The sequence below is a fragment of the Bos taurus genome, chromosome 2, assembly GCF_002263795.3.
Source record: "Bos taurus isolate L1 Dominette 01449 registration number 42190680 breed Hereford chromosome 2, ARS-UCD2.0, whole genome shotgun sequence".
In the NCBI taxonomy this organism is placed as follows: Eukaryota; Metazoa; Chordata; class Mammalia; order Artiodactyla; family Bovidae; genus Bos; species Bos taurus.
Window position 1 is genome coordinate 17,859,365 of NC_037329.1, and position 27,876 is coordinate 17,887,240.

General features: G+C 40.3%; 1 protein-coding gene across 4 annotated transcripts in view; it reads left to right on the forward strand.

Moving 5' to 3' along the window:
* Positions 1 to 27,876, forward strand: part of CCDC141 (coiled-coil domain containing 141) — a 226,536-nt gene that overhangs the window by 60,147 nt on the left and 138,513 nt on the right. For all 4 annotated transcript variants that reach the window (XM_005202265.5, XM_024975528.2, XM_059875061.1 and 1 more), the window contains exon 5: positions 17,310 to 17,563. In XM_005202265.5, the coding sequence (XP_005202322.1) occupies positions 17,310 to 17,563 (254 nt within the window). The remainder of the gene's footprint in view (positions 1 to 17,309; positions 17,564 to 27,876) is intronic.

Here is a 27,876-nt window from a genome sequence, read left to right on the forward strand (position 1 = left end):
TTTTCCCTTAGTATTTACTTATTTATTTTGGGTGCGCCGAGTCTGAATTGCGGCCTGCGGGATCTTTGATCTTTGCTGCAGCATACAGGATCTTTACTTGTGGCGTGTGAACTCAGCTGTGACATGTGGGGTAGAGTTCCCTTGCCAGGAATGGAACCTGGGCCCCCGCGTTGGGAGCCCTGAGTCTTGGCCACTGGACCACCAGGGAAGTCCTCTCACATAAGCTTTTCAAAGTTCTCAAGATGTGAATATGAGAATGCTCATGCATGAGAGCATATTTTAAATTTATCTGCTTATGAATACCTCAACTTGTTCCAAGCAAGGGTATAAAGCTTTATTTTTGGCCATCTTCTACAAGAAAGAACTGGTTGTAAATGATGCTAAGGGACGGTAGAAGATGAGCCTCTGGGAAGTTCAGTTATTCAGTCTGCTGGGTCTTAGTTCCTGAGGAGGAGCCAATGCCACCCTGCTCATCTTTGTATCCTCAGCATCTAGTGAGGTGCCGGCCCTGGTGGATCATCATGAAATATTTCCTGGTTAAATAAATGGTTGAATTCAGTGACTGTTCCTTCTAAGGGTCAGTAAATGAAGATCACCTTTTTAATAACAGCTCTTTATAAGGAAAATTTCTTTCACTATTGCGGTTAAAAGAAATAGTGAATTTTTTTTCAGATGAAAGTCTAATAAAACACTATATAAAATTATTTTCAACTCCCCCTGAAACAACTATAAAAACAGCCTAGTTGTTACCAACAGTTTATGTGTTAGACCTTTTCAACTGGAATTTGGGCTGGGCCACTACTGAAGTAAGGAAGGAATTTGTGGAAGACTAGCTGTTTACAGTAATCTTTTTCTGAGAAAGCAGATTAGATAGCAGGTAGGAACAATCACTTTTCTTCCTAATGGATTCTTCTCATTATTACTGCCAAATAGATCTGAGTACAAGTAGATGGCTTCCTGAACTCATTTGTCTCATTCTAACCCCATGGAAGGCCTCCCCAGACAGCCATTTTGCTTTTTTGCATTTCTTTTCCATAGGGATGGTCTTGATCCCTGTCTCCTGTACAATGTCATGAATCTCCGTGCATAGTTCATCAGGCATTCTGTCTATCAGATCTAGTCCCTTAAAACTATTTCTCACTTCTACTGTATAATCATAAGGGATTTGATTTAGGTCATACCTGAATGGTCTAGTGGTTTCCCCTACTTTCTTCCATTTAAGTCTGCATTTGGCAATAAGGAGTTCATGATCTGAGCCACAGTCAGCTCCTGGTCTTGTTTTTGCGGGCTGTATAGAGCATCTCCATCTTTGGTTGCAAATAATATAATCAATCTGATTTCGATGTTGACCATCTGGTGATGTCCATGTGTAGAGTCTTCTCTTGTGTTGTTGGAAAAGAGTGTTTGCTATGACCAGTGTGTTCTCTTGGCAAAACTCTAGTAGTCTTTGCCCTGCTTCATTCCGTATTCCAAGACCAAATTTGCCTGTTACCCCAGGTGTTTCTTGACTTCCTACTTTTGCATTCCAGTCCCCTATAATGAAAAGGACATCTTTTTTGGGTGTTAGTTCTAAAAGGTCTTGTAGGTCTTCATAGAACCGTTCAACTTCAGCTTCTTCAGCGTTACTGGTTGGGGCATAGACTTGGATTACTGTGATATTGAATGGTTTGCCTTGGAAATGAACAGAGATCATTCTGTCATTTTTGAGATTGCATCCAAGTACTGCATTTCAGACTCTTTTGTTGACCATGATGGCTACTCCATTTCTTCTAAGGGATTCCTGCCCATAGTAGTAGATATAATGGTCATCTGAGTTAAATTCACCCATTCCAGTCCATTTGAGTTTGCTGATTCCTAGAATGTCGACGTTCACTCTTGCCATCTCCTGTTTGACCACTTCCAATTTGCCTTGATTCATGGACCTAACATTCCAGGTTCCTATGCAATATTGCTCTTTACAGCATTGGACCTTGCTTCTATCACCAGTCACATCCACAGCTGGATATTGTTTTTGCTTTGGCTCCATCCCTTCATTCTTTCTGGAGTTATTTCTCCACTGATCTCCAGTAGCATATTGGGCACCTCCCGCCTGGGGAGTTCCTCTTTCAGTATCCTATCATTTTGCCTTTTCATACTGTTCATGGGGTTCTCAAGGCAAGAATACTGAAGTGGTTTGCCATTCCTTTCTCCAGTGGACCACATTCTGTTAGACCTCTCCACCATGACCTGCCTGTCTTGGGTGGCCCCACACAGCATGGCTTGGTTTCATTGAGTTAGACAAGGCTGTGGTCCGTGTGATTAGTTGACTAGTTTTCTGTGATTATGGTTTCAGTGTGTCTGCCCTCTGATGGCCTCTTGCAACACCTACCATCTTACTTGGGTTTCTCTTACCTTGGACGTGGGGTATCTCTTCACAGCTGCTCCAGCAAAGCGCAGCTGCTACTCCTTACCTTGGACAAGGGGTATCTCCTCACCACTGCCCCTCCTGACCTTGAACGTGGAGTAGCTTCTCTCGGTCCTCCTGCCCCCACACAGCCACCGCTCCTTGGACGTGGGGTTCCAAAGAATAGCAAGAAGAGATAAGAAAGCCTTCCTCAGCAATCAATGCAAAGAAATAGAGGAAAACAACAGAATATGAAAGACTAGAGATCTTTTCAAGAAAATTAGAGATACCAAGGGAACATTTCATGCAAAGATGGTCTCGATAAAGAACAGAAGTGGTATGGACCTAACAGAAGCAGAAGATATTAAGAAGAGGTGGCAAGAATACACAGAAGAACTGTACAAAAAAGATCTTCACGACCAAGATAATCACAATGGTGTGATCACTCACCTAGAGCCAGACATCTTGGAATGTGAAGTCAAGTGAGCCTTAGAAAGCATCACTATGAACAAAGCTAGTGGAGGTGATGGAATTCCAGTTGAGGTATTTCAAATCCTGAAAGATGATGCTGTGAAAGTGCTGCACTCAATCAGCCAGCAAATTTGGAAAACTCAGCAGTGGCCACAGGACTGGAAAAGGTCAGTTTTCATTCCAATCCCAAAGAAAGGCAATGCCAAAGAATGCTCAGACTACTGCAGAATTGCACTCATCTCACAGGCTAGTAAAGTAATGCTCAAAATTCTCCAAGCCAGGCTTCAGCAATACATGAACTGTGAACTTCCAGATGTTCAAGCTGGTTTTAGAAAAGGCAGAGGAACCAGGGATCAATTGCCAACATCTGCTGGATCATGGAAAAAGCAAGAGAGTTCCAGAAAAACATCTATTTCTGCTTTATTGACTATGTCAAAGCCTTTGACTATGTGGATCACAAGAAACTGTGGAAAATTCTGAAAGAGATGGGAATACCAGACCACCTGACCTGCCTCTTGAGAAATCTGTATGCAGGTCAGGAAGCAATAGTTAGAACTGGACATGGAACAACAGACTGGTTCCAAATAGGAAAAGGAGTACATCAAGGCTGTATATTGTCACCCTGCTTATTTAACTTATATGCAAAGTACATCATGAGAAATGCTTGGCTGGAAGAAGCACAAGCTGGAATCAAGATTGCCAGGAGAAATATCAATAACCTCAGATATGCAGATGACACTACCCTTATGGCAGAAAGTGAAGAGGAACGAAAAAGCTTCTTGATGAAAGTGAAAGTGGAGAGTGAAAAAGTTGGCTTAAAGCTCAACATTCAGAAAATGAAGATCATGGCATCCGGTCCCATCACTTCATGTGAAATAGATGAGGAAACAGTGGAAACAGTATCAGACTTTATTTTGGGGGCTCCAAAATCACTGCAGATGGTGATTGGAGCCATGAAATTAAAAGACGCTTACTCCTTGGAAGGAAAGTTATGACCAACCTAGATAGCATATTCAAAAACAGAGACATTACTTTGCCAACAAAGGTCCGTCTAGTCAAGGCTATGGTTTTTCCAGTGGTCATGTATGGATGTGAGAGTTGGACTGTGAAGAAAGCTGAGCACTGAAGAATTGATGCTTTTGAGCTGTGTTGTTGGAGAAGATTCTTGAGAGTCCCTTGGAGACTGGAGATCCAACCCGTCCATTCTGAAGGAGATCAGTCCTGCGTGTTCTTTGGAAGGAATGATGCTAAAGCTGAAACTCCAGTACTTTAGACTCTGATGCTGGGAGGGATTGGGGGCAGGAGAAGGGGATGACACAGGATGAGATGGTTGGATGGCATCACCGACTCAATGGAGCTGAGTTTGAGTGAACTCTGGGTGTTGGTGATGGACAGGGAGGCCTAGCGTGCTACAATTCATGGGGTTGCAAAGAATCGGACACAACTGAGCAACTGAAGTGAACTGAACCCCATGGATAGAGGTGGCAGGCTGCAGTCCATGGGGCTGCAAAAGATTCTGACACAACTTAGCAACTAAACAGCAACAACAACTCCCCTTTTAGCTTCATAAACCTGATCATGCTGGATAGTGACAGAAGGTGTTTTTAAAACCACAAATTTTGTATTTTTAACACCCTCCAAAGGAGCCTAGATGATGGATCATTATTTTTCTAAAACTCAAAGATTAAAAGACTCAGTCTTTCCTGTGTAAATGTTTTGAGATCCAACCACATATATGTATATACTTGTAACAGGTTATTGTTCTATAGGACCTGTCACTAACAGGGGTTATAAATAGCATCAAAAGTATCAGTGTTAGACAGTGGCATGCCCATTTTTATACAGCAGCAGCAGTCTAGCTGAGCCTACATTGGGTAAACAGGGTCACCCAAAATTACTCTTAGGCTGGAAAGTGAATCGAATATTGGCCACTGAGATGGGTTCTGTGGCCTCAATTCAATCTTTATCCTACGAACATGATCATAATGCAGCAATTGTACCTCTGGAAACCTGACACTGATGGATGCTTTTGGTGAAGTGCTTTGGTACTAAGGCCATCATGTGACAGCATTTTCCAGAGGGACTGGAAGGGGAGGGGTTGTGATGGAAGTAAGGGACTTTTCCATAAACATGTGGGAAGAAACCAGAAGAGGGAGTGCCCTAATGCCATTGTTAGTGTTGGCTCCTTCAGTTACTAGGATCTGTGGCTCAGTGAGCCATTTGTCACGGGGCACAAGCTGCTGTGTTTGGGGGCTTAGGCTGCAAGTCCCTGGCATCCAGCTGATGGTGGGATGGATGCCCTGCCTTCCAAGGGAGTCCACCAGACATCCTCTTACTCTAGAAAAATGGGTAACAGTGCTAGGCAAAGATAAGAATCATAGTTTACTTTTGTGAGGACAAAATATTCTTCCATTCTGGGGGCAAGTTTATCATGACATTTTTGTGTTCTTCTGTGTAACACTTTAAGCACCAAAGTTGCAGGAGGCTCTTGTCAGGATATCTGGCTCCCACTTCATATCCTCAAGGTAGCTTCAAGGGCTTTGTTTTCATAAAATGGGAGTTGGTGAAGTTTATTAATCAACTAATTCAGCGGGATATAATTAAGATTAGTTGATTAGAAATGCATATTCAAGGGCAAAACTCTCATTTTCAGTTAAGGACGTTGTATCTTCTTAGTTTATTTAGGATGCAGTAATAAAATACCATGGATTAGGCAGCTTATCAACAGCAGAATTTTATTCCTCATAGTTCTGGAGGCTGGATGTCTGAGGTCAGGGTGACGGTATGGTTGAGTAAGGGCCCTCTTCTGGGTTACAGACTCCTCATTGTGTCCTTATATGGTGGAAGGGGTTGGGGAGCTCCATGAGATCTCTTTTATAAGGACACTAATCCCATTCATGAGAACTTCATCCTCAGGACCTATTCACCTCCCAAAAGTCCCATTTCCTAATATCATCACACTGAGCATTAGGATTTCAATATATGAATTTTAGGAAGGACACACATTCAGATCACATCAATATCTATTATCTTTAAATTTAGGGAAATAAATTACAGCTAGACTGTAATTTATAATAAATTATAATATTATAATATAATAAATAAATAATAAATTATAACAGGACTTCCCTGGTAGTTCAGTGGTAAGGAATCCACTTGAAAATGCAGGAGGTGCAAGTCTATCCCTGGATTGGGAAGATCCCCTGGAGAAGGAAATGGCAGCCCACTCTAGTATTCTTGCCTGGGTAGTCCCATGGGCAGAGGAGCCTGACGGGGTACAGTCCAAGGGGTGGCAAAAGAGTCAGACACGACTTGCAACCAAATAAGAACATAATTATAGTTAGGAATTATCATAAGGTTCTGAGATGTTGATTAATGAGTAGCACAAAATGTGAATGTTAGGATGACAGTAGTTAATAATATGACTGGAAAAACTACAATTAAACCTATCTCTAATATTCACTGTATTTAAATTTACTTCAAAACCTATACTTTTTTCTTCTTCAGCAATGCTAAGGTTGTGTTGCATGTTGGAGACTTATTTCGTAGCATTTCAGACATTAGAACCAGGATGAATGCATGGAAGACTTTATCCTCTGGCAAGTTACAGAATAAGTTCATTCCCTCCACTATGTGACAGTCTTGGAAATAGTTGAAGACTAAATGTCCTATGTAATCTTCTTTCATTTGGGCAAAGCATGCCTAGTTAAAGTTAAAGTCTTTCAACAAATAATTTCCAGACTCTTTACCAGCCTGGTTGCTCTCAATTCAACAACACATAATTAAGCCAATATTTTCTGAACCCATGCCAGGTGAGAAACCCAGAGGCATGTGAATTGAAGAGTACCTGGCCTTTGTCATCAGGGAGCCTACAGATTAATGGGGGATGCATACATTTATTGGTGAATTTTGTTTTCTATGAGTTCTTCTGATTTACCACCCAACATATTGTGTATAATAATTTATTTCCCTATTTGTCTACATTACCAGATTATATGATTCTGGAGGAGTGGAATTAGTACATCTCAGAATGTCCAGGGTTTAGAATAAGATCCAACTCAAATGTTTATTGAGTGTTATTTGTATATAATCCCAATTTAAGACTCAGCACCATGATGTAAAAGTGAGCAATAACTGTTGGTAAGAATGTAAATTGATACAGCCACTATGAAGAACAGTATGGAAATTCCTTAAAACACCAGGAATAGAACTACCATATGGCCCAACAATCCCACTATTGGGTGTATACCCTGAAAAAAACATAATTGAAAGAGATACATGGACCCATGTTCATGGCAGCACTTTTTACAATAGCTAGGACTGGCACCCCACTCCAGTACTCTTGCTTGGAAAATCCCATGGACGGAGGAGCCTGGTAGGCTGCAGTCCATGGGGTCGCTAAGAGTCGGACATGACTGAGCGACTTCACTTTCACTTTTCACTTCCATGCATTGGAGAAGGAAATGGCAACCCACTCCAGTGTTCTTGCCTGGAGAATCCCAGGGACGGTGGAACCTGATGGGCTGCCATCTATGAGGTCGCACAGAGTCGGACACGACTGAAGCGACTTAGCAGCAGCAGCAGCAGCAGAGCCTATTATACAGAGTGAAATAAGTCAGAAAGAGAAAGACAAATATTGTCTTTACATTGAAGAGCTTACTATGATACTGTAAACAGTTACACACACACACACACACACACACACGTATACACAGGAAGTATGGGCAGGTGGCAGGGTTTCCACATATTCCTTATGCTTTTCTTCCTTTCATTAACCAGCTCTTAGACACAAAATGTCAAAATGATGCTTTTTAAAAAGGAGAAAGACAAATATCAATGCATATGTATGGAGTCTAGAAAGATGGTACTGATGAATCCATTTTCAGGGCAGCAATAGGGATACAGACACAGGTAACAGACTTGTGGACACAGTGGGGGAATAAGTGGGGGGTGAAATGAGAGAGTAACATGGAAACATGCATTACCATACAGTAATTACACACAGCAAGTGGGAGTTTGCTATGTGACACAGGAAACTTAGCCCATGTTCTGGAACAATCTAGACGGGTGGGTTGGGGTGGGAGGTGAAAGAGGGGTTCAGGCGGGAGGGGACATATGTATACCTGTGGCTGATTCATGTTAGTGTACAACAGAAACCACAATATTGTAAAGCAATTATCCTCCAGTAAGAAAACAACTTTTAAAAAATGAGCAATAAAGTACTACAGGGACATTAAAGAGGAGAAAATTGTTTCTAAGCTCTGAAGAATCACAATTGCACCCTCCAATTTTCCAATGGCCTTTGTATAATGGGCATAATCCCTAAAAAGCCTCCTTACAGGAACAATTGTAGTATGACTTCCTTTATCTTAAATTTATACATATATTTTAAATGTAGCTGAGATATAGGTACATTGTGGTCTACTATACTATTCAGTATTTTCTCTACATTTGTATAATTTAAAAATACTCATTGAATAAGTTTAAGAAACACTCTCTCACTGAGTAACACTGAATATTTAAAAATACATTTGAAGGAAATATCACCCATGTTCTCAATGTAAGTTTAAGAAACACTATCTCATTGAGTAACACTGAATATTTAAAAATACATTTGAAAGAAATATCACCCAAGTTCTCAATGTCAAAATGTCAAGGCATCCACCCTTGATGCTTTATAAAAAAAATGCTCGTTTGAATTTTAACAAGTTATAAATTCACTTTAACCGGTGTACACCCCTCACTGATCCATCTTGACTTTGTTATTTATACTTCATAATGACGTATTATTAGTATAATATATATTTCTTTGGAAGGAATGATGCTAAAGCTGAAACTCCAGCACTTTGGCCACCACATGCGAAGAGTTGACTCATTGGAAAAGACTCTGATGCTGGGAGGGATTGGGGGCAGGAGGAGAAGGGGACAACAGAGGATGAGATGGCTGGATGGCATCACTGACTCGATGGACATGAGTCTCAGTGAACTCCGGAAGTTGGTGAGGGACAGAGATAGGCCTGACATGCTTCGATTCATGGGGTTGCAAAGAGTCAGACACGACTGAGCGACTGATCTGATCTGATCTGATCTGATACTTTAATATTACTTTTTTAGATATAGTGACAATCAATACAAATAAAAATTTATTCAATATCTAGAAGGCTCATATCACAGGGTATTGTGTTGTAAGTAGGGTTTGTATATGCAGAAAAATACAATCTTTAAGTGCACTATAGAGATTTTATTTTTTGAAGGTCATGATATATCTAGACAGTTTACCCTTGAAAAATACTTCACTTTGTGTGATCAAATGTTAGAATAAACAGCTGGAAAACATAGTTCAGTTCAGTTTAGTCGCTCAGTCGTATCCGACTCTTTGGACCCCATGGGCTGCAGCATGCCAGGCCTCCTTGTCCATCACCAACTCCTGGAGTTCACTCAAACTCATGTCCATTGAGTGAGTGATGCCATCCACCATCTCATCCTCTGTCGTCCCCTTCTCCTCCTGCCCTCAATCTTTCCCAGCATCAGAGTCTTTTCAATAAGTCAGCACTTAGCATCAGATGGCCAAATATTGGAGTTTCAGCTTCAACATCAGTCCTTCCAATGAACACCAAGGACTGATCTCCGTTAGGATGGACTGATTGGATCTCCTTGCAGTCCAAGGAACTCTCAAGTCTTCTCCAACAACACAGTTCAAAAGCACCAATTCTTTGACACTCAGCTTTCTTTATAGTCCAACACTCACATCCATACACAACTACTGGAAAAACCATAGCCTTGACTAGATGGACCTTTGTTGGCAAAGTAATGGCTGTTTTTTAATATGCTGTTTAGGTTGGTCATAACTTTCCTTCCAAGGAGCAAGTGTCTTTTAATTTCTTGGCTGCAGTCACCATCTGCAGTGATTTTGGAGCCCAGAAAAATAAAGTCAGCCAAGTTTCCACTGTTTCCCCATCTATTTGCCATGAAGTGATAGGACCAGATGTCATGATCTTCGTTTTCTGAATGTTGAGCTTTAAGCCAACTTTTTCACTCTCCTTTTTCACTTTCATCAAAAGCCTCTTTAGTTCTTCTTCACTTTCTGCCATAAGGGTAGTGTCATCTGCATATCTGAGGTTATTGATATTTCTCCCAGCAATCTTGATTCCAGCTTGTGCTTCATCCAGCCCAGCGTTTCTCATGATGTACTCTGCATATAAGTTATATAAGCAGGGTGACAATATACAGCCTTGACGTACTCCTTTTCCTATTTGGAACTAGTCTGTTGTTCCATGTCCACTTCTAACTGTTGCTTCCTGACCTGCATACAGATTTCTCAAGAGGCAGGTCAGGTGGTCTGGTATTCCCATCTCTTTCAGAATTTTCCACAGTTTCTTGTGATCCACACAGTCAAAGGCTTTGGCATAGTCAATAAAGGATAAATAGATGTTTTTCTGGAACTCTCTTGCTTTTTCAATGATCTAGCGGATGTTGGCAATTTGATCTCTGGTTCCTCTGCCTTTTCTAAAACCAGCTTGAACATCTGGAATTTCACGGTTCTCATATTGTTGAAGCTTGACTTGGAGAATTGTGATCATTACTTTGCTAGCGTGTGAGATGAGTGCAGTTATGCGGTAGGTTGAGAATTCTTTGGCATTGCCTTTCTAAGTGATTGGAAAGAAAACTGACCTTTTCCAGTCCTGTGGCTACTGCTGAGTTTTCCAAATTTGCAGGCATATTGAGTGTGGCACTTTCACAGCATCATCTTTTAGGATTTGAAATAGCTCACCTGGAATTCCATCACCTCTGTTAGGTTTGTTTGTAGTGATGCTTCCTAAGGCCCTCTTGACTTCACATTCTAGGATGTCTGGCTTTAGGTGAGTGAACACACCATCATGATTACATGGGTCATGAAGATCTTTTTTTGGTACAGTTCTTCTGTGTATTCTTGCCACCTCTTCTTAATATCTTCTGCTTCTGTTAGGTCCGAACCATTTCTGTCCTTTATTGAGCCCATCTTTGCATGAAATGTTCCCTTGGTATCTGTAATTTTCTTGACACGATCTCTAGTCTTTCCCATTCTATTGTTTTCCTCTATTTCTTTGCACTGATCACTGAGAAAGGCTTTCTTATCTCTCCTTGCTATTCTTTTGAACTCTGCATTCAAATGGGTGTATCTTTCCTTTTCTCCTTTGCTTTTCCCTTCTCTTCTATTCACAGCTATTTGTAAGGCCTCCTCAGACAGCCATTTTGCTTTTTTGCATTTCTTTTTCTTGTGGATGGTCTTGTTCCCTGTCTCCTGTACAATGTCACGAACTTCCATCCATAGTTTTTAGGTACTCTGTCTATCAGATCTAGTCCCTTAAATCTATTTCTCACTTCCACTGTATAATCATAAGGGATTTGATTTAGGTCATACCTGAATGGTCTAGTGGTTTTCCCTACTTTCTTCAATTTAAGTCTGAATTTGCCAATAAGGAGTTCATGATCTGAGCCACAGTCAGATCCTGGTCTTATTTTGCTGACTGAATAGAGTGTCTCCATCTTTGGCTGCAAAGAAAATAATAAGTCTGATTTCATTGTTGGCCATCTGGTGATGTCCATGTGTAGAGTCTTCTCTTGTGTTGGTGGAAGAGGGTGTTTGCTATGACCAGTGCATTCTCTTGACAAAACTCTATTAGCCTTTGCCCTGCTTCATTCTGTACTCCAAGGCCAAATTTGCCTGTTATTCCAGGTGTTTCTTGACTTCCTACTTTTGCATTCCAGTCCCCTATAATGAAAAGGACATCTTTTTTGGGTGTTAGTTCTAGAAGGTCTTATAGGTCTTCATAGAACCATTCAACTTCAGCTTCTTCATCATTACTGGTCAGGGCACAGACTTGGATTACTGTGATATTGAATGGTTTGCCTTGGAAATGAACAGAGATCAGTCTGTCATTTATGAGATTGCATCCAAGAACTGCATTTCAGGCTGTTTTGTTGACTATGATAGCTATTCCATTTCTTCTAAGGGATTCTTGCCCACAATAGTAGATTTAATGGTCATCTGAGTTAAATTTACCCATTCCAGTCCATTTGAGTTTGCTGATTCCTGAACGTCCAAGAGTGACGTTCACTCTTACCATCTCCTGTTTGACCACTTCCAATTTGCCTTGATTCATGTACTTAACATTCCAGGTTCCTATGCAATATTGCTCTTTACAGCATCGGACCTTGCTTCCATCATCAATCACATCCACAATTGTGTGTTGTTTTTTCTTTGGCTCCGTCTCTTCATTCTTTCTGGAGTTATTTCTCCACTGATCTCCAGTAGCATATTGGGCACCTACCAACCTGGGTAGTTCCTCTTTCAGTGTCCTACCTTTTTGCCTTTTCATACTGTTCATGGGGTTCTCAAGGCAAGAATACTGAAGTGGTTTGCCATTGCCTTCTCCAGTGGACCACATTTTGTCATAACTCTCCACATAAACTTTTAAAAAATGTAAGACGTAAGAATCTGACAGAGAAAGAACCAAAGGAACTGACAGAGAAAACTTAGAGAACCATTTATCCACTCCAGGGGCCACTGTGGTAGAAGGTAACAGACTGACTACGGTCTGGGTGCCTTTTCAAGTTAACCTGGCTCAGGAGCCTACATGCCTGCTGGGACCATGGTAGTGGTTATACTCTTTGGGCAGAAATTGAAACAGCAAACCAGAAAAAGATTGCAAATGAAAATTTGGGGTACTTATGTGTATTCTGTGGTGATTAGGACAGGTTGGCCTGACCTATTGTCAGTCTACAATACCCTGAGCCTGGAAAGCTCTGCTTCCTTCTCTTAACTGAAAAGTCTAATGTTTAAGAGCTGGTTAATGAAAGGAAGAAAAGCATATGGTATATGTGAAAACCCCACACCTGCCCATACTTTTTGTATATGTGTATGTATGTGTGTAACTGTTCAGTATCATAACAAGCTGTTCAATGTAAAGCAAATGTGTGTACCTATACGTGGAGAATCAGATGTACTATTGATTACATTAAGACTCTACAAGTCAAAACTCCTTAGTTTGATAGGCAAGGACTTCTATAACCTGTTTTCACCTCGTTTTCGAGTTCTTCCTTTCCCTTCTGCATAACAGCTTTTTCTAGACAGATCTGTTTTTTTTCTGTCCCTGCTGCTCCCATCTTTTCATGTTTGCTTCCCTTTCTCCATGTGAGAGATTGACTTTAATTTTAATCCGCTCCTTGAGTTTTCTTCTTCTACATGATTCATCTTATTCCTGTCCTGCTTCAAGGATATGGTTGTTTTTGGTGTTTGTTACTTTGTATTATTAATTCTCAGTCAAATTGCCCAGTGTACCTAACCCCTCCTGTCTTGCTCTGAGCAGATAATGTTATCTAATACTTTATTGGACAAATGTAGGTCATGTAGCATAAACTGTTTCAAATCCTTTCCTTTTTATCTCAGAGTATGTCAGTTTCTCTTTAGCTCTCAAAAAAAGGTGTCAGTGAAGAATCAGTTGGCCCAACTACCACAGTCATTGCTGCTTTGTTAACTGCCAGATGCTAGAATGCTAAAGTAGAGAGCCATAGTGCGGTGAGGAGAACACTGAGCTAGTGACGAGAATATGGCTTTTAGCACTGACTAGCCCATTTCGGGGTTTCCCAAATGACACTTGGGTAAACAATTTGCCTGCCAGTGCAGCAGACTAAGAGACTCAGGTTTGATCCCCAGGTCAGGAATATTCCCTGGAGTAGGAAATGGCAGCCCACTCCAGTATTCTTGCCTGGAGAATCCCATGGACAGAGGAGCCTGGCAGCCTACAGTCCATAGGGTTGCACAGAGTTGACACGACTGAAATGACTTTGCATGCACAGTCCCTTTCTGATAGAGTTACATACTTACTCTCTGGGTACTCTTCACAGTTCTCCCTTCTGAAAATAAAAGGCCACGTCTTCAACTCTGCTGATGGTTTATCCTTATTTTCCTTCTAGCCACAGATGTTTCACAGATTGTCCTTTCTTATTGACTTCATCATTGCTTTTCCACTTCTCAACCCGGTAACTTGGCTTTTGTTTCTATTACTTACCCATCTCAAAACCCCAAGTCTTCCCACATTTCTTTTTTATATCTCTGAAGGACTGCTGATCTCTAGCATCTTTAGTTCTCATAATTCTTCCCCCTTTTTAATACGTTTGATTTCAGTGACTTCCCTGGTGGCTCAGATGGTAAAGTCGTCTGCCTACAATGTGGGAGACCTGGGTTCGATCCCTGGGTTAGGAAGATCCCCTGGAGAAGGAAATGGCAACCCACTCCAGCATTCTTGCCTGGAAAATCCCATGGACAGAGGAGCCTGGAGGGCTGAAGTCCATGGGGTTGCAAAGAGTCGGGCATGACTGAGTGACTAACGCTTACTGTATAATTGTAAGGGATTTGATTAGACCATTAGACCATTCAGGTAGACCATACCTGAATGGTCTAGTGGTTTTCCCTACTTTCTTCAATTTAAGTCTGAATTTGCCAATAAGGAGTTCATGATCTGAGCCACAGTCAGTTCCTGGTCTTATTTTGCTGACTGTATAGAGCACCTTCATCTTTGGCTGCAAAGAAAATAATCAATCTGATTTCAGTGTTGGCCATCTGGTGATGTCCATGTGTAGAGTCTGATCTTGTGTGTTGGAAGAGGGTGTTTGCTATGACCAGTGTATTCTCTTGGCAAAACTCTATTAGCCTTTGCCCTGCTTCATTCTGTACTCCAAGGCCAAATTTGCCTATTACTCCAGGTGTTTCTTGACTTCCTACTTTTTCATTCCAGCCCCCTATAATGAAAAGGACATCTTTTTTTGGGTGTTAGTTCTAGAAGGTCTTATAGGTCTTCATAGAACCATTCAACTTCAGCTTCTTCATCATTACTGGTCAGGGCACAGACTTGGATTACTGTGATATTGAATGGTTTGCCTTGGAAATGAACAGAGATCATTCTGTCATTTTTTAGATTGCATTCAAGTACTGCATTTTGGACTCTCTTGTTGACTATGATGGCTATTCCATTTCTTCTAAGGGATTTTTGTCCACGGTAGTAGATGCAATGGTCATCTGAGTTAAATTCACCCATTCCAGTCCATTTTAGTTTGCTGTTTCCTAAAATGTTGGTGTTCACTCTTGCCATCTCCTGTTTGACCACTTCCAATTTGCCTTGATTCATGGACCTAACATTCCAAGTTCCTATGCAGTATTGCTCTTTATAGCATCCTTTTTACTTCCATCACCAGTCCTATCCACAACTGGGTTTTGTTTTTGCTTTGACTCTGTCTCTACCTTCTTTCTGGGGTTATTTCTCCTCTGATCTCCAGTAGCATATTGGGCACCTACCGACCTGGGGAATTCATCTTTTAGTGTCCTATTTTTTGCCTCGTCATTACTGTTCACGGAATTCTCAAGGCAAGAATGCTGAAGTGGTTTGCCATTCCCTTCTCCAGTGGACCAGGTTTTGTTAGAACATCCCCTGGAGAAGGAAATGGCAACCCACTCCAGTACTCTTGCCTGGAAAATCCCATGGACAGAGGAGCCTGGTAGGCTATAGTCCATGGGGTTGCAAAGAGTCAGACACAACTGAGCGACTTCACTTTCAGGCAAGCTTTCTACAAAAATTATTGAATATCTCCCTGTGCCAGTCACCACACTAGTGCTAAGGATACAGTCGTGATATTGTCCTATGTCCTCGTGTTGCATTGGAGCCTCGTGACAAAAACAGACATTAGTCAACTAACCTGACGTATAAATATAGAACTACAGCTGTGAAAAGAGCTGTGAATGAGAGGAACATTGTGTTTGGGAACACTGAATAGGAAGATTTGTTCCAGTCTGATTTCTCCTTTGAGAAACTGAGCATTGACTAAACTTGAAGTATGCGTAGAGTAAACGTAGAGAAGTAAGGGATGAGGAGAATGGTGTCCCTGGACAAGAATGTAATGAAAACTTCTGGGGCAACAGGGAGTCAACTGTGTGTGAAGTAAAGAAGATATGGATGGAGGTAAAGAGATTGAGACCATCTGAAAGGAAGATAGGGACCAGACCGTGCCAGAACTGAAATATGTTAAGGAGTCTGTCCTTAATTCAGAGACAATGGGAAGCAATTGGGAGGGGGTGTGTGTGTGTGTGTGCACGCGCGCGCATGCGTGCGCGCGAGAGATACTGTGTTTGGAAGCAGTCTTTCTGGCTAATATCTGGATTGGAGGGGAGATGCAATTAAGAGATGACTACCCAAATTCAGGGAACAGATGATACTTTCTGTTGTGGATATGGGCTTCCCAGGTGGCACAGTGTTAAAGAATCTGCCTGCCAAGGCAGGAGACACAGGATCTTCCTCCCTGGGTCAGGAAGATCCCCTGGAGGAGGAAATGGCAACACACTCCAGTATTCTTGCCTGGAGAATCCCATGGACAGAGGAGCCTGGCAGGCTACAGTCGATGGGGTCACAAAGAGTTGGACTCTACTGAGCACATGTACACACAAGTTCAGGGAACAGATGATGCTTTTTGTACTGGGGATAGAGAAAACCAGACAGATGCAGGAGATAGAAGGTGAAATCGACAGGTCTCAGTAGAGATGGAATTAGGGTGAGGGATATGTCATGATTGTCTGCTGGGTTTCTGACTGTGGAAAGTGGATAGTTTCCCAGTTGCTCTTCCAGTTGATCCCCAAGTGAAGCTGCTCTTGCAGTGCTACTCTCAGCTCCCTCTTCTACACTCTCTCCCTTGGTGGCCCTTTAATTTTCAGGCTTAAGCTCCCATTTCGACAAGATGTTGCCCAAACCTAAAATGCTATTTACTCCAGAGAGTACAAGTTGGTGGCCCATTTGCCAGAGAGCCATGCTTTGTTTATTCCTCAATATTCTTTTTAATTTTAAAATAGAAATTACAAAACATTTAAAAATCAGAAACTTTTACATAAAAATCCATGTTTATAACTCTAAATTTGGAAACCCTATCAACACTGAACCCATATTCTCTCACGTCCACAGTTGACTGGCACTAGTGGCAGTGATCCTGTGAGTCTAAGCATGTATTTTCCACTTTGCCATAGTCTCTGGCATCCGGGCACCTGGCCAGCACATCCACTGAGCCTTGAAACCTCAGACTTGGTCCAATCACCTCAGGATGTAGAGTGTGCCAAGGAGAGTAGGCGCCTTCACCAGCATCGTACCACTAAAAACGAACTGAACCAGTGCTCAAATCTCAGAGTCTTTCCACTCCCTGTACCGATTTATACTAATGCTGAAAACTTCAGCCTCCTACCACTTGGCAGTTAGCATCATAGCAATTGTTAGGCTGAGATATCTGACCAGCTGAATCAGAGGCGTTTTATGTTTACGTATTTGAATTCCTTATTTTTAATAGAGGTTTACATATATTTTAAATGATATGAAAAGTCCAACTATTACTATATAAAAGCTTGCTCATATCACTTTTTTGTTGTTGTTTTTCTCTCTAGAACTCTTAGAACGATCTCTAGCCCTTTTAAACAAAAGTCAAGAACTCACTGACTTCATAGAAAAAATCAAGAGTGATGGACCTAATGTAAGTGCTGAGATGATTCAGGGAGCTCAAAACAGCTGCCTGAAGATCGACAGTCTTCTTGAACTTCTCCAAGACAGGAGGCGGCAACTAGACAAGTACCTGAAGCAACAGCAGCAGGAACTGAGTCAGGTTCTGCAGATGTGTCAGTGGGACCAGCAGGAAAGTCAGGTAACCCGAAGGGGCACTGATGTTATCCCGACCTTGGCTAACGAAATTGGCTTGTTATGTGGATGATCTGTTTCCTGGGACAGTTTTTCAGTTGTCATGGTCAAATCCTCTGGTCTTTGATCCAAAGTACCATGTTGTTTTCCCAAGCACATAATATAAAAACAAAGATTATATTTCTTCTCATTATAATCCTCATTTTTTAAAATGGGAAGATATCCACTAGCAGTTTTGAAAGTGACTAGGTCCTATTGTTGGAGTCTCTTTCTTGCTTCCATCCAGGTCACTACTTTTAGATACATTTTTTTGAAATTAGGAAATGTTCGTTGTGGTTTTCTTGAATGTTGGAGATGTGTGATGGTGCTGAATTGTACTAGACTGTTGCTAATGCCAGTAAAAGTCTATCAGCCTGAAATAGAGATAATGTTCTTAGAGGAATATTCTGATACCAGTGAAGAAATATAACCTTGGCCTATGGTTGGATGCTCAGTGGTTAGAGGGATTCGGGGTGGGAGGTTGATGAGTTGCAGGCTTGTTAGAGCTCATTACCCAGACTATAGGCCCAGCGCTGGTCGTTCATCACTGTGCTTGCTGTATGTTCCTTGTGTCCCAATCACTTGAGTGTAAGAGTGGATAGAAGTCTTTGCAAAACCCCAGCTCAAATAGGTAGGATATTTAATGCTATGTTTCAAACTGCCCCAGTCCCATGCTTTAACCCATACAGATTAAGTGGAAGGAATTTTTAGGGAGAAATGATGTGGAAGGAGGTATCCTGGTCTAGATGCATAAGAAAGGGGTCTCTTCATACACTTTATATTATTGCTCCGGTCTAAACTGGAGAGATTGACTTAGAGCTGGTAACAAATATGAGTCCAGGAGAACTGTTTCTTCTTTAAAGCTGGAAAAATGAGGATTTAAATGACAATTAACCTTTCAAGTAATACTTATTGAGTACCCACTGTTTGCTGTACTGCTGTGCTTAGTCACTCTGTCATGTCTGACTCTTTGAGACCCCATGGACTGTAGTCTGCCAGGCCTACCTACCGTATACCAGATCCTACTATAAGTACTGGGGATACACAACGTACAAGATAGTCTTTTTCCTCTAGGAATTTTCCTTCAATGCATTTCCTTAGGAATTTTCCTTCTAATCCATTTTCTAATGCTTAACTGTCAATAACCTCAGCCCTGTTGACAGTTGCTGCTAGGTAATTCCTTTGGGAGGCTGTCCTGCGCACTCCAGTGTATTGAGCAACATTCTACCTATCAGATGCCAGTAGAATATACTCTAATTGTAACAACCAAAAAGGTCTCCGGACATTGCTAAATGTCCCCTGGGGGGCAAAATTACCCCCAGATGAGAACCATGGTTCTCGTGCTTTTTGTTGCTATTGTTCAGTTGCAAAGTCACGTCTGACTCTTTGTGAGCCCATGGACTGTAGCCCTCCAGGCACCTCTGTCCATGAGATTTCCCCTTCCAGGGGTACAATAATAAACAAATGAACAATGACAAGTGCTATAAAGAAGATTAACTAGGGCAGTGAATTTTGCCTTTTGTTGATCTACTTTTAATCAGAGAAGGAATCATAGAAGGCCTCTCTGCGGAGGTATCAAAGGACAGACACCCAAATGCAGGCATCTCCAGACACATAGTCATCTTGCATTTTGTCGCCTCCTCCTCTAAGTCACTATATATGTCTCAGCCCGTCTCCACCCTCAGCCCTTTTGCCTAGGCTACCATTTGCTGTCCTGCTTCTGCTATGCTTTGCCTGCTAAGCCACAGCCCTTCCCCAGTTTAGTTCTTCCCCCACCACACCTTTACATGCTCATTACCCAGAATTCTTTTATCTAATGCAGTAGTCTTTAACTGAGAATTCTGGCACAGCAAGGGATTTCCTGGTGGCTCAGACAGTAAAGGGTTTGTCCACAATGCAGGAGACCCTGGAACAATCCCTGGGTCAGGAAGATCCTCTGGAGAAGGAAATGTTAACCCACTCCAGTATTCTTGCCTGGAAAATCCCAAGGGTGGAGAAGCCTGGTGGGCTACAGTCCATGGGGTCACACAGCGTTGAGCACAACTCAGCAACTAACACTTTCACTTTCACTTTCTGGCACAGCAAAGGAGAATTAATGCTCAGGACAAGAAAAAACATAAAGTTGTTTATCAGACAACCATTTCCAGAGTTCCTTGACCTCCCTATTCCATGACACTCTACCCCTCTCCTTCTCTTTGTCCTTCTCTTTCTCCCCTAATCCTGACCTGAAGCCATGTTCCCAGAGATGCTGTTCACTTAAAAAGAAACTTATTTTCTTTCTATTGAATTCATAACGCCTAACCCTTACCTCTAGTGCTTCCAAGAATACATTAAAAGCTCCTCTAACTTTATCATGTAGAGTAGTTTATCCCTTTTAAACTACAACCTCTCTTATCCAGAGACATTCTATCTGCAAAGAGGCTTTCAAAACACAGAACAGTTTCCCAAGAATGAAAAAGCAGCTACTGTAAGTTTTATTTATTTTTAAGGTAGTAATTTTGCCTTTCTGCTTTGAGATTATGGCAATAATCATCCACTTATCCTCTGCAGTAAAAAATAAATAACCACATGAAGATTCAAAATGAACTGTCTAATCTAGTCATGTGCTTAAGGGAAATCTAGATACCATGCCAACCCCAGAAAGCAGAAAGATGTCTTGATAATAACTAAAGTAAGAGATTACAGAAGGTTTTTTATTTGGTGAGTTGTTCTCTAACTTACGTTGCTTCATATTTTGGGGAAAGTGTGTGTTCTTTTTGAGGGAGTGCTTTTTTAGATAGAATTTATTTATTAGAGAAGTTTTAGGTTCATAGCAAAATTGAACAGAAAGTACATGATATCCTCTGTTCCCACACATGCACAACCTCTCCCACTATCAACATCCCCCAACACAGTGGTATATTTGTTGTAATTGATGAACCTACACTGACACATTATTATCACTCCAAGTCCATAGTTTTCACTAGGGTTGACTCTTGGTGCAGTACATTCTATAGGTTTGGAAAAATATGTAATGACACATATCAGCCATTTAGTACACAAAATATTCTGCTGCCCTAAGAATATCTATGCTCCACCTATTCATTCCACTCTGCCTAATCCTTGGCAAAAACTGGTCTTTATACTGTCTCCATAGTTTTGCCTTTTCCAGAATGTCATATTACTGAAATTGTATAATATGTAACCATTTCAGATTGTCTTCTTTTGGTTATTAATATGCATTTAAGATTTATCCATTTTTTTCATGACTTGACAACTCATTTCTTTTTAGCGTTGAATAATATACCATTGTCAGTCACCTACTGAAGGACAACTTGGTTGCTTCTAAGCTTTGACCGTTATGAATAAAGCTGTAATAAGTATTCCATGTGCAGGTTTTTGTATGGACATAAGTTTTTAATTCATTTGGGTAAATACCAAGGAACAGAATTGCTAGATGATATATGCTAAGAGTATGTTTCTAAGAAATGGCCAAACTGCCTTCCAAAGTGGCTGTACCCCTTTCAACAGAGAGTTGCTGTCGTTCCATGTCCTTGTGAGCACTTGATGCTGTTAGTGTCTTAGACTTTGGCCACTCTGATAGGAGCATAGCAGTATCTCATTGTTGTTTTAACAAGTCTAATCTTTAAATTGGAAATAATAACAATTCACAGACTTGTTCTAAGGATTAAATTCAATAACATGTGTAAAGCACGGAGCACAATGCCTACCATTTTAAAAGATGCTTAATAAATATTAGTTTTCTTGTCATCGCTGTTCTTGGATATACCTTACAACTTATGAATTTTTTCTCTTTTCATTTCTATTCATCCCCCTGAGTTTAGCATTACTGTTGTTACATGTGTCTAAGTCTCTTAAAACTATTTAGTTTTTAGAGGCTGCCATAGGTATAGTAAGGCTTTAAGAATTCACACTTGTGGTTACAAGTACCAGGCTTTCATTTAGACTCTACTCTTAATAGTCTAGAACCAAAATCAATTTAGTAATTATCTTAAGGATAAATTTTAAGTAAAACTGGTCTATTTCCAAAATATACAAATAACTCATACAGCTCAGTATCAAACAAAACAAAACAAGAAAACAACCCAATCAGAAAATAGGCTGAAGATCTAAATAGATATTTCTCCACAGAAGGCATACATCTGGCCAACAGGTACATGAAAAGGTTCTTGCTCAGCATTGCTAATTATTAGAAAATGCAGATCAAAACAACAGAGAGGTATCACCTCAAACAAGTCACAGTGATTGTCACCAAAGAGTCTAAAAATAGTAAATACTGGAGAGGATATGGAGAAAAGGGAACCCTCCTACACTGTTGGTGGGAGTGTAAATTGGTTCAGCCACCATGGGGAACAATATGGAGGGTCCTTAAAAAACTAAAAGCAGGGTTATCATGTGATCCAGCAATCCCACTCCTGGGCATGTATCTGGAACAAACTATGATTTGAAAAGATGCATGCACCCCAGTGTTCGTGTTGTTGTTGTTCTGCCAGTAAGGCTTTGTGACCCCATGGACTGCCGCATGCCAGGTTTCCCTGTCCTTCACTATCTCCTGGAGTTTGCTCAGATTCATGTCTATTGGGTCCTTGAAGCTATCCAACCATCTCATCCTCTGCTGCCCTCTTCTCCTTTTGCCTTCAGTCCTTCCCAGCATCAGTCTTTCCCAAAGAGTCAGTTATTTGCATCAGGTGACCTAAATTTTGGAGCTTCAACTTCAGCATCAGTACTTCCAATGAATATTCGGGGTTGATTTTCCTTTCAAACTGACTGGTTTGATTTCCTTGATGTCCAAGGGACTCTTAAGAATCTTCTCTAGCACCACAATTTGAAGGCATCCATTCTTCAGTGCTCATCCTTCTTTATGGTCCAACTCTCACATCCATACATGACTACTGGAAAAATCATAGCTTTGACTATATGGACCTTTGTGGGCAAAGTGATGTCTCTGCTTTTTAATACACTGTCTCTGTTTGTCATAGCTTTACTTCAAAGGAACAAGCATCTTTTAATTTTCTGGCTGAAGTCACCATTTGCCATGATTTTAGAATCTAAGAAAATAACATCTGTTATTGTTTCCACTATTTCCCCATCTATTTGCCATGAAGTAATGGGACTTGTTGCTATGATCTTAGTTTTTTTCATGTAGAATTTTAAGCCAGTTTTTTCACTCTCCTCTTTCACCTCATCAAGAGGCTCTTTAGGTCCTCTTCACTTTCTGCCATTAGAGTGTTATCATCTGCCTATTTGAGGTTGTTGGTATTTCTCCTGGCAATCTTGATTCCAACTGGTGATGCATCCTGGCTGCATTTCACATGATGTATTCTGCATGTAAGTTAACTAAGCAGGATGACATTTTACAGACTTGTACTCCTTTCCCAACTTTGAACCAGTCCATTGTTCCATGTTCAGTTGTAACTGTTGCATCTTGACCTGCATACAGTTTTCTCGGGAGACAGGTAAGGTAGTCTGGTATTCCCGTGTCTTTAAGAATATTCCACAGTTTGTTGTGATCCACACAGTCAAAAGCTTTAGTGTAGCCAGTGAAACAGAAGTAGATGTTTTTCTGAAATCCCCTTGCTTTTCCTATGATCCAAAGAATGTTGGCAATTTGATCTCTGGTTCCTCTACTTTTTCTAAACCCCACTTGTACTTCTGGAAATTCTCAGTTCACATACTACTGAAGCCTGGCTTGAAGGATTTTGAGCATAACCTTACTAGCATGTGAGATGAGCACAGTTGTACGGTAGTCTGTACATTCTTTGGCACTTCCCTTCTTAGGAATGGATGAAAATTGACCTTTTCCAGTCCTGTGACCACTGCTGAATTTTCCAAATTCGCTGACATATTGAGTGCAGCACTTTAAATTCATGATCTTTTAGGACTTGAAATAGCTTAGCTGGAATTCCATTATCTCCACTAGCATTATTTGTAGTAATGCTTCCTAAGGCCCACTTGACTTCTGACTCCAGGATATCAGGCTCTAGGTGAATGACCACACCATCGTGGCTATCTGAGTCATTAAGACCTTGTTTTGTATAGTTCTTCTGTGTGTTCTTGCCACCTCTTTTTAATCTCTTCTGCTTCTGTTAGATCCTTACCGTTTCTGTCCTTTATCCTCCCCATCCTTCCATGAAGTGTTCCCTTGATTCTCCAATTTTCTTGAAGATTTCTAGTGTTTCCCTTTCTATTTTTTTCCTCTATTTCTTTGCATTCTTTATTTGAGAACACCTTTTTATCTCTCCTTGCTCTTCTCTGTTTGTATATCTTCCCTTTCTCCCTTGCTTTTTGCTTCTCTTCTTTCCTCAGCTGTGTGTAAAGCCTCCTCAGACAACCACTTTGCCTTCATGCAGTTCTTTTTCTGTGGGATGGTTTTGATCATAGTCTTCATAGCAGCACTATTTACAATAGCCAAGACATGGAAGCAACCTAAATGTCCCTCAAAAGATAATGGATAAAGATGTGGTATGTATAAACAAAAGAATATTACTCAGCCATAGAAAGAAGGAAATAATGCCATCTGCAGCACTGTGGATGGACCTAAAGATTATCATACGTGTCTGAGGTAAGTCAGACAGAGAAGGATGACTATCATATGATATCACTATATTTATAATCTAAAAAAGTGATATTAATGAGCCTGTCTACAAAACACAAATAAACCTATAGACAGCAAGCTTATGGTTACCAAAGGGAAATAGGGGGAGGGATAAATTAGGGGTTTGGGATTAAAATATACACACTGCTATATGTAAAAGAGATAACCAGTAAGGACCTACTATATAGCACAAGGAATATATTCACTGTATTGTAATAACCTGTAAAGGAAAAAAATCTAATATACATGCATATATATATTTATAAATGATTATGTCTGTGTGTGTATATATAAATATATATATTGCTATATATCTGAAACTTACACAGCATTGTAAATCAACTATATTTCAATAAGAATTTTTATAAAAAGGTCATGAGGGACTTGCCTGGCAGTCCAGTGGTTAAAACTCTGTGCTTCTACTGCAAGGATTATGGGTTTGATCCATGGTCAGGGAGCTAAGATCCCATGTGCCGTGTGTGTCCAAAAGAAAAAAAAAAAAGATCATGAGACCAAAAAATAAATTTTTAAAGTGTATCAATAAATAAATTAATCCTTTCCTTACATATAAAATTTAAGACTCTTTGTCTTAAAACACCCCACGTTATGTTTTCTTTCACAAGTACCAGTAGCAGCAGCTCAAGTGTTTAATAATGGTCACTGTTGTTTCATTGTGCTTTTATGATCACAGATCCTGGGACCAGCTTGTTCAGTTCAGTTCAGTCATTCAGTCATGTCCGACTCTTTGTGACCCCATGGACTGCAGCCCGCCAGGCTTCCCTGCCCATCACCAACTCCTGGAGCTTACTCAAACCCACGTCCATAGAGTTGGTGATTCCAACCATCTATCTCATCCTCTGTCGTCCCCTTCTCCTCTGGCCTTCAATCTTTCCCATCCTCAGGGTCTTTTCCAGTGAGTCAGTTCTTTGCATCAGGTGGCCAAAGTATTGGAGCTTGTTGACTGCATTCGAATCCTGACTCTGCCATTTACCAGTTGAGTACCTGTGCAATTATTTAACCTCCCTGAGTTTTCTCATCAGGGAAACCCATCAAATGTCTTTTCTCATCTCAACCCATCAAATGAACCTTCTGTAAAATATGAGGTAATAAAACGAGCTGTTTTATGTCAAGTGCTAGAACAGTACCTGGTACATGGAAAATGCAATATTAGTATTAGCTTTTTTTATCATCATGTCTGAAAAGAACAGTGAAGACTCAATGCATTACATGCTCCCGCAATCCTACTCATCTTTGCTCTCAGAAAGATTGGTCTTGCATTAAAGGCTAAATTCATTATTTATTTTGCTTTCACAGGGTATGATCAAATAAGTCACTTTTATAATCTTAGCCATACTTGTTTAATGGAAACTCAATTAGCAATTCAAAAAAATAGAATTGTATTTTTCTGCTTTTGATTTAATGTTTATCTATTAATGAGTTAAAACTACAGATTAGATTACTATCCATACAAATAATTGCAAATTAACATTTGACTTCTGCTGTGTTTTAGACTTTTATCCAAGCATGAGTATATCACAGGCACACATACATTTATTAAAGAAATAGCAAAACAAGCAAACAAAAACTAATAACCTATGCATATTATCTGTTATCTTATTACCTAATACTCAAATTAAACATGTCCTAGACATAGTCTTGTGTCAAAAATACCATAGATAATTTTCATGTTGTATTTCACTCTCTGAAGGTAGCACAATTTAATATCTTATTGATGTGGAAGTAGAGTCTCTTCAGTTTCTCACTATTATAAATAATAAGTGAGATTTACTATATTGATAATTATGTTAACAGGAAAGATTTTTAAATCCAGGTAGATAGAAGCATAATTATCTTACCTAAGTTTTCAAGTTTTTCCTGAATGGTCTACGTTAAAGTTTTGTTGAAGATACACTGAGGAAGATTAGCAGCAGGGACACCAAATTGAATGTGACTCTGTTAGTAGTTTGAGTTCTGTGATTGTCATGTTCCCGGATGAACTACCCCATAAAGCCTGGAACACTGGAACCACAGAGACACATGCTTCATTGGAGGGTAAAGATAATTTTGTCAGTGCTGTACTTTTTTTTAGGGTACACAGGAACTGTCAAACCTTCCATTAATAAAATATCAGCTTTGTCAATCATTTTAACCATGTAAGAAGAAGGAACATTAAATGGAGAATTAAGCAAAGATTACTGATGAATAACATGTGAGTGTCTGAATATCTAATGCATCTTCTCTCATAAGAGCCATTTAAAAGATGCATTTAATACTCCTCTGTTTCTAAGTGCTTATAACCTAATGCTTTTGAACTGTAATAGTTCAGCTAATTTCCTTTGGAAAAGAAATTAGGTGACCACAATGATGGCAACTTAAAATTTACATCAATTTCAGAAAAAAAGCAGATGAAGACCACATACTTTTCTATCTTAATTGGGATGTGATAGCCTGAAAAGCATAATCATAGCATGTCCTCTCTTTGTTTTTCAGATGTAAAAATGTGCACTTGTTTTACATTTAAATATGAGTAGCTGACCTTTTTTCCCAACTCCAGCAGCATCTTATTTTGCAGATAATCTGCTTCATTAATGAGAATCAGAAGCAGCTTGGAGTATTTCGTGCATAATTAATTATCTTGGCAATAAGATTTATGAATGTAATTTTTCTCAATTGCTCCAATCAGGAATAAGTGAGACAAACAAATAAATTAAAACAAAGTTATTCATGGTCTTTTTGTGCAAGACACTATCAAGGACATCTAGGAGAATTAAATAAGACATAAAGACAGATAATCTTTTTACTACCCAGATCACATATGGCTTACAAGATACCCATCTTTGTGGGAAGAAAAGTGGGTAATAGAATTCATATTTGGAAGTTTTTTAAATTTGAGTACCACATATATCATAATCACATGTCAATAGGCAATTAAAATGACATCTGCAATGACAGTGTAAGCACAGCATCAGGGTACATGTCTTGTACCTGCTGGGCAACTGTAAAACCCTATGTGTGTGTCCACAGATGTATGCTGCTGCTGCTGCTAAGTCGCTTCAGTCATGTCCGACTCTGTATGACCCCATAGACGGCAGCCCATCAGGCTCCCCCGTCCCTGGGATTCTCCAGGCAAGATCACTGGAGTGGGTTGCTATTTCCTTCTCCAATGCATGCATGCATGCTAAGTCGCCTCAGTCGTGTCCGACTCTGTGCGACCCTGTGGACAGCAGCCCTCCAGCCTCCTCCATCCACAGGATTCTCCAGGCAAGAACACTAGAGTGGGCTGCCATTTCCTTCTCCAACAGATGTGTGCACATACATGCATATTCTCCTTTAAATGATACTACCTTCTAACCAGGATTTAGAGCTTGAATGGTTGACCAGCTTAAATTAATATGAACTAACAAAAAATTGCCTAGCTTAGTGGATACAACACAGTGAGGGTTTAAAAAAATCTTTGAATTTAGCTTAATTTTTAAAATTAAGTATAATTAATTTACAATGTTGTGTTAGTTTCAAGTGTACAGCAAGTGATTCAGTTTTATATATGTGTGTATGTATGTGTGTGTATATCTATATACATTCTTTTTCATTCTTTTCCATTATGTGTGTATGCTCAGTCATTCAGTTGTGTCTGACTCTTTGTGACCCGCCATGGACTGTAGACCTCCAGGCTTCTCTGTCCATGG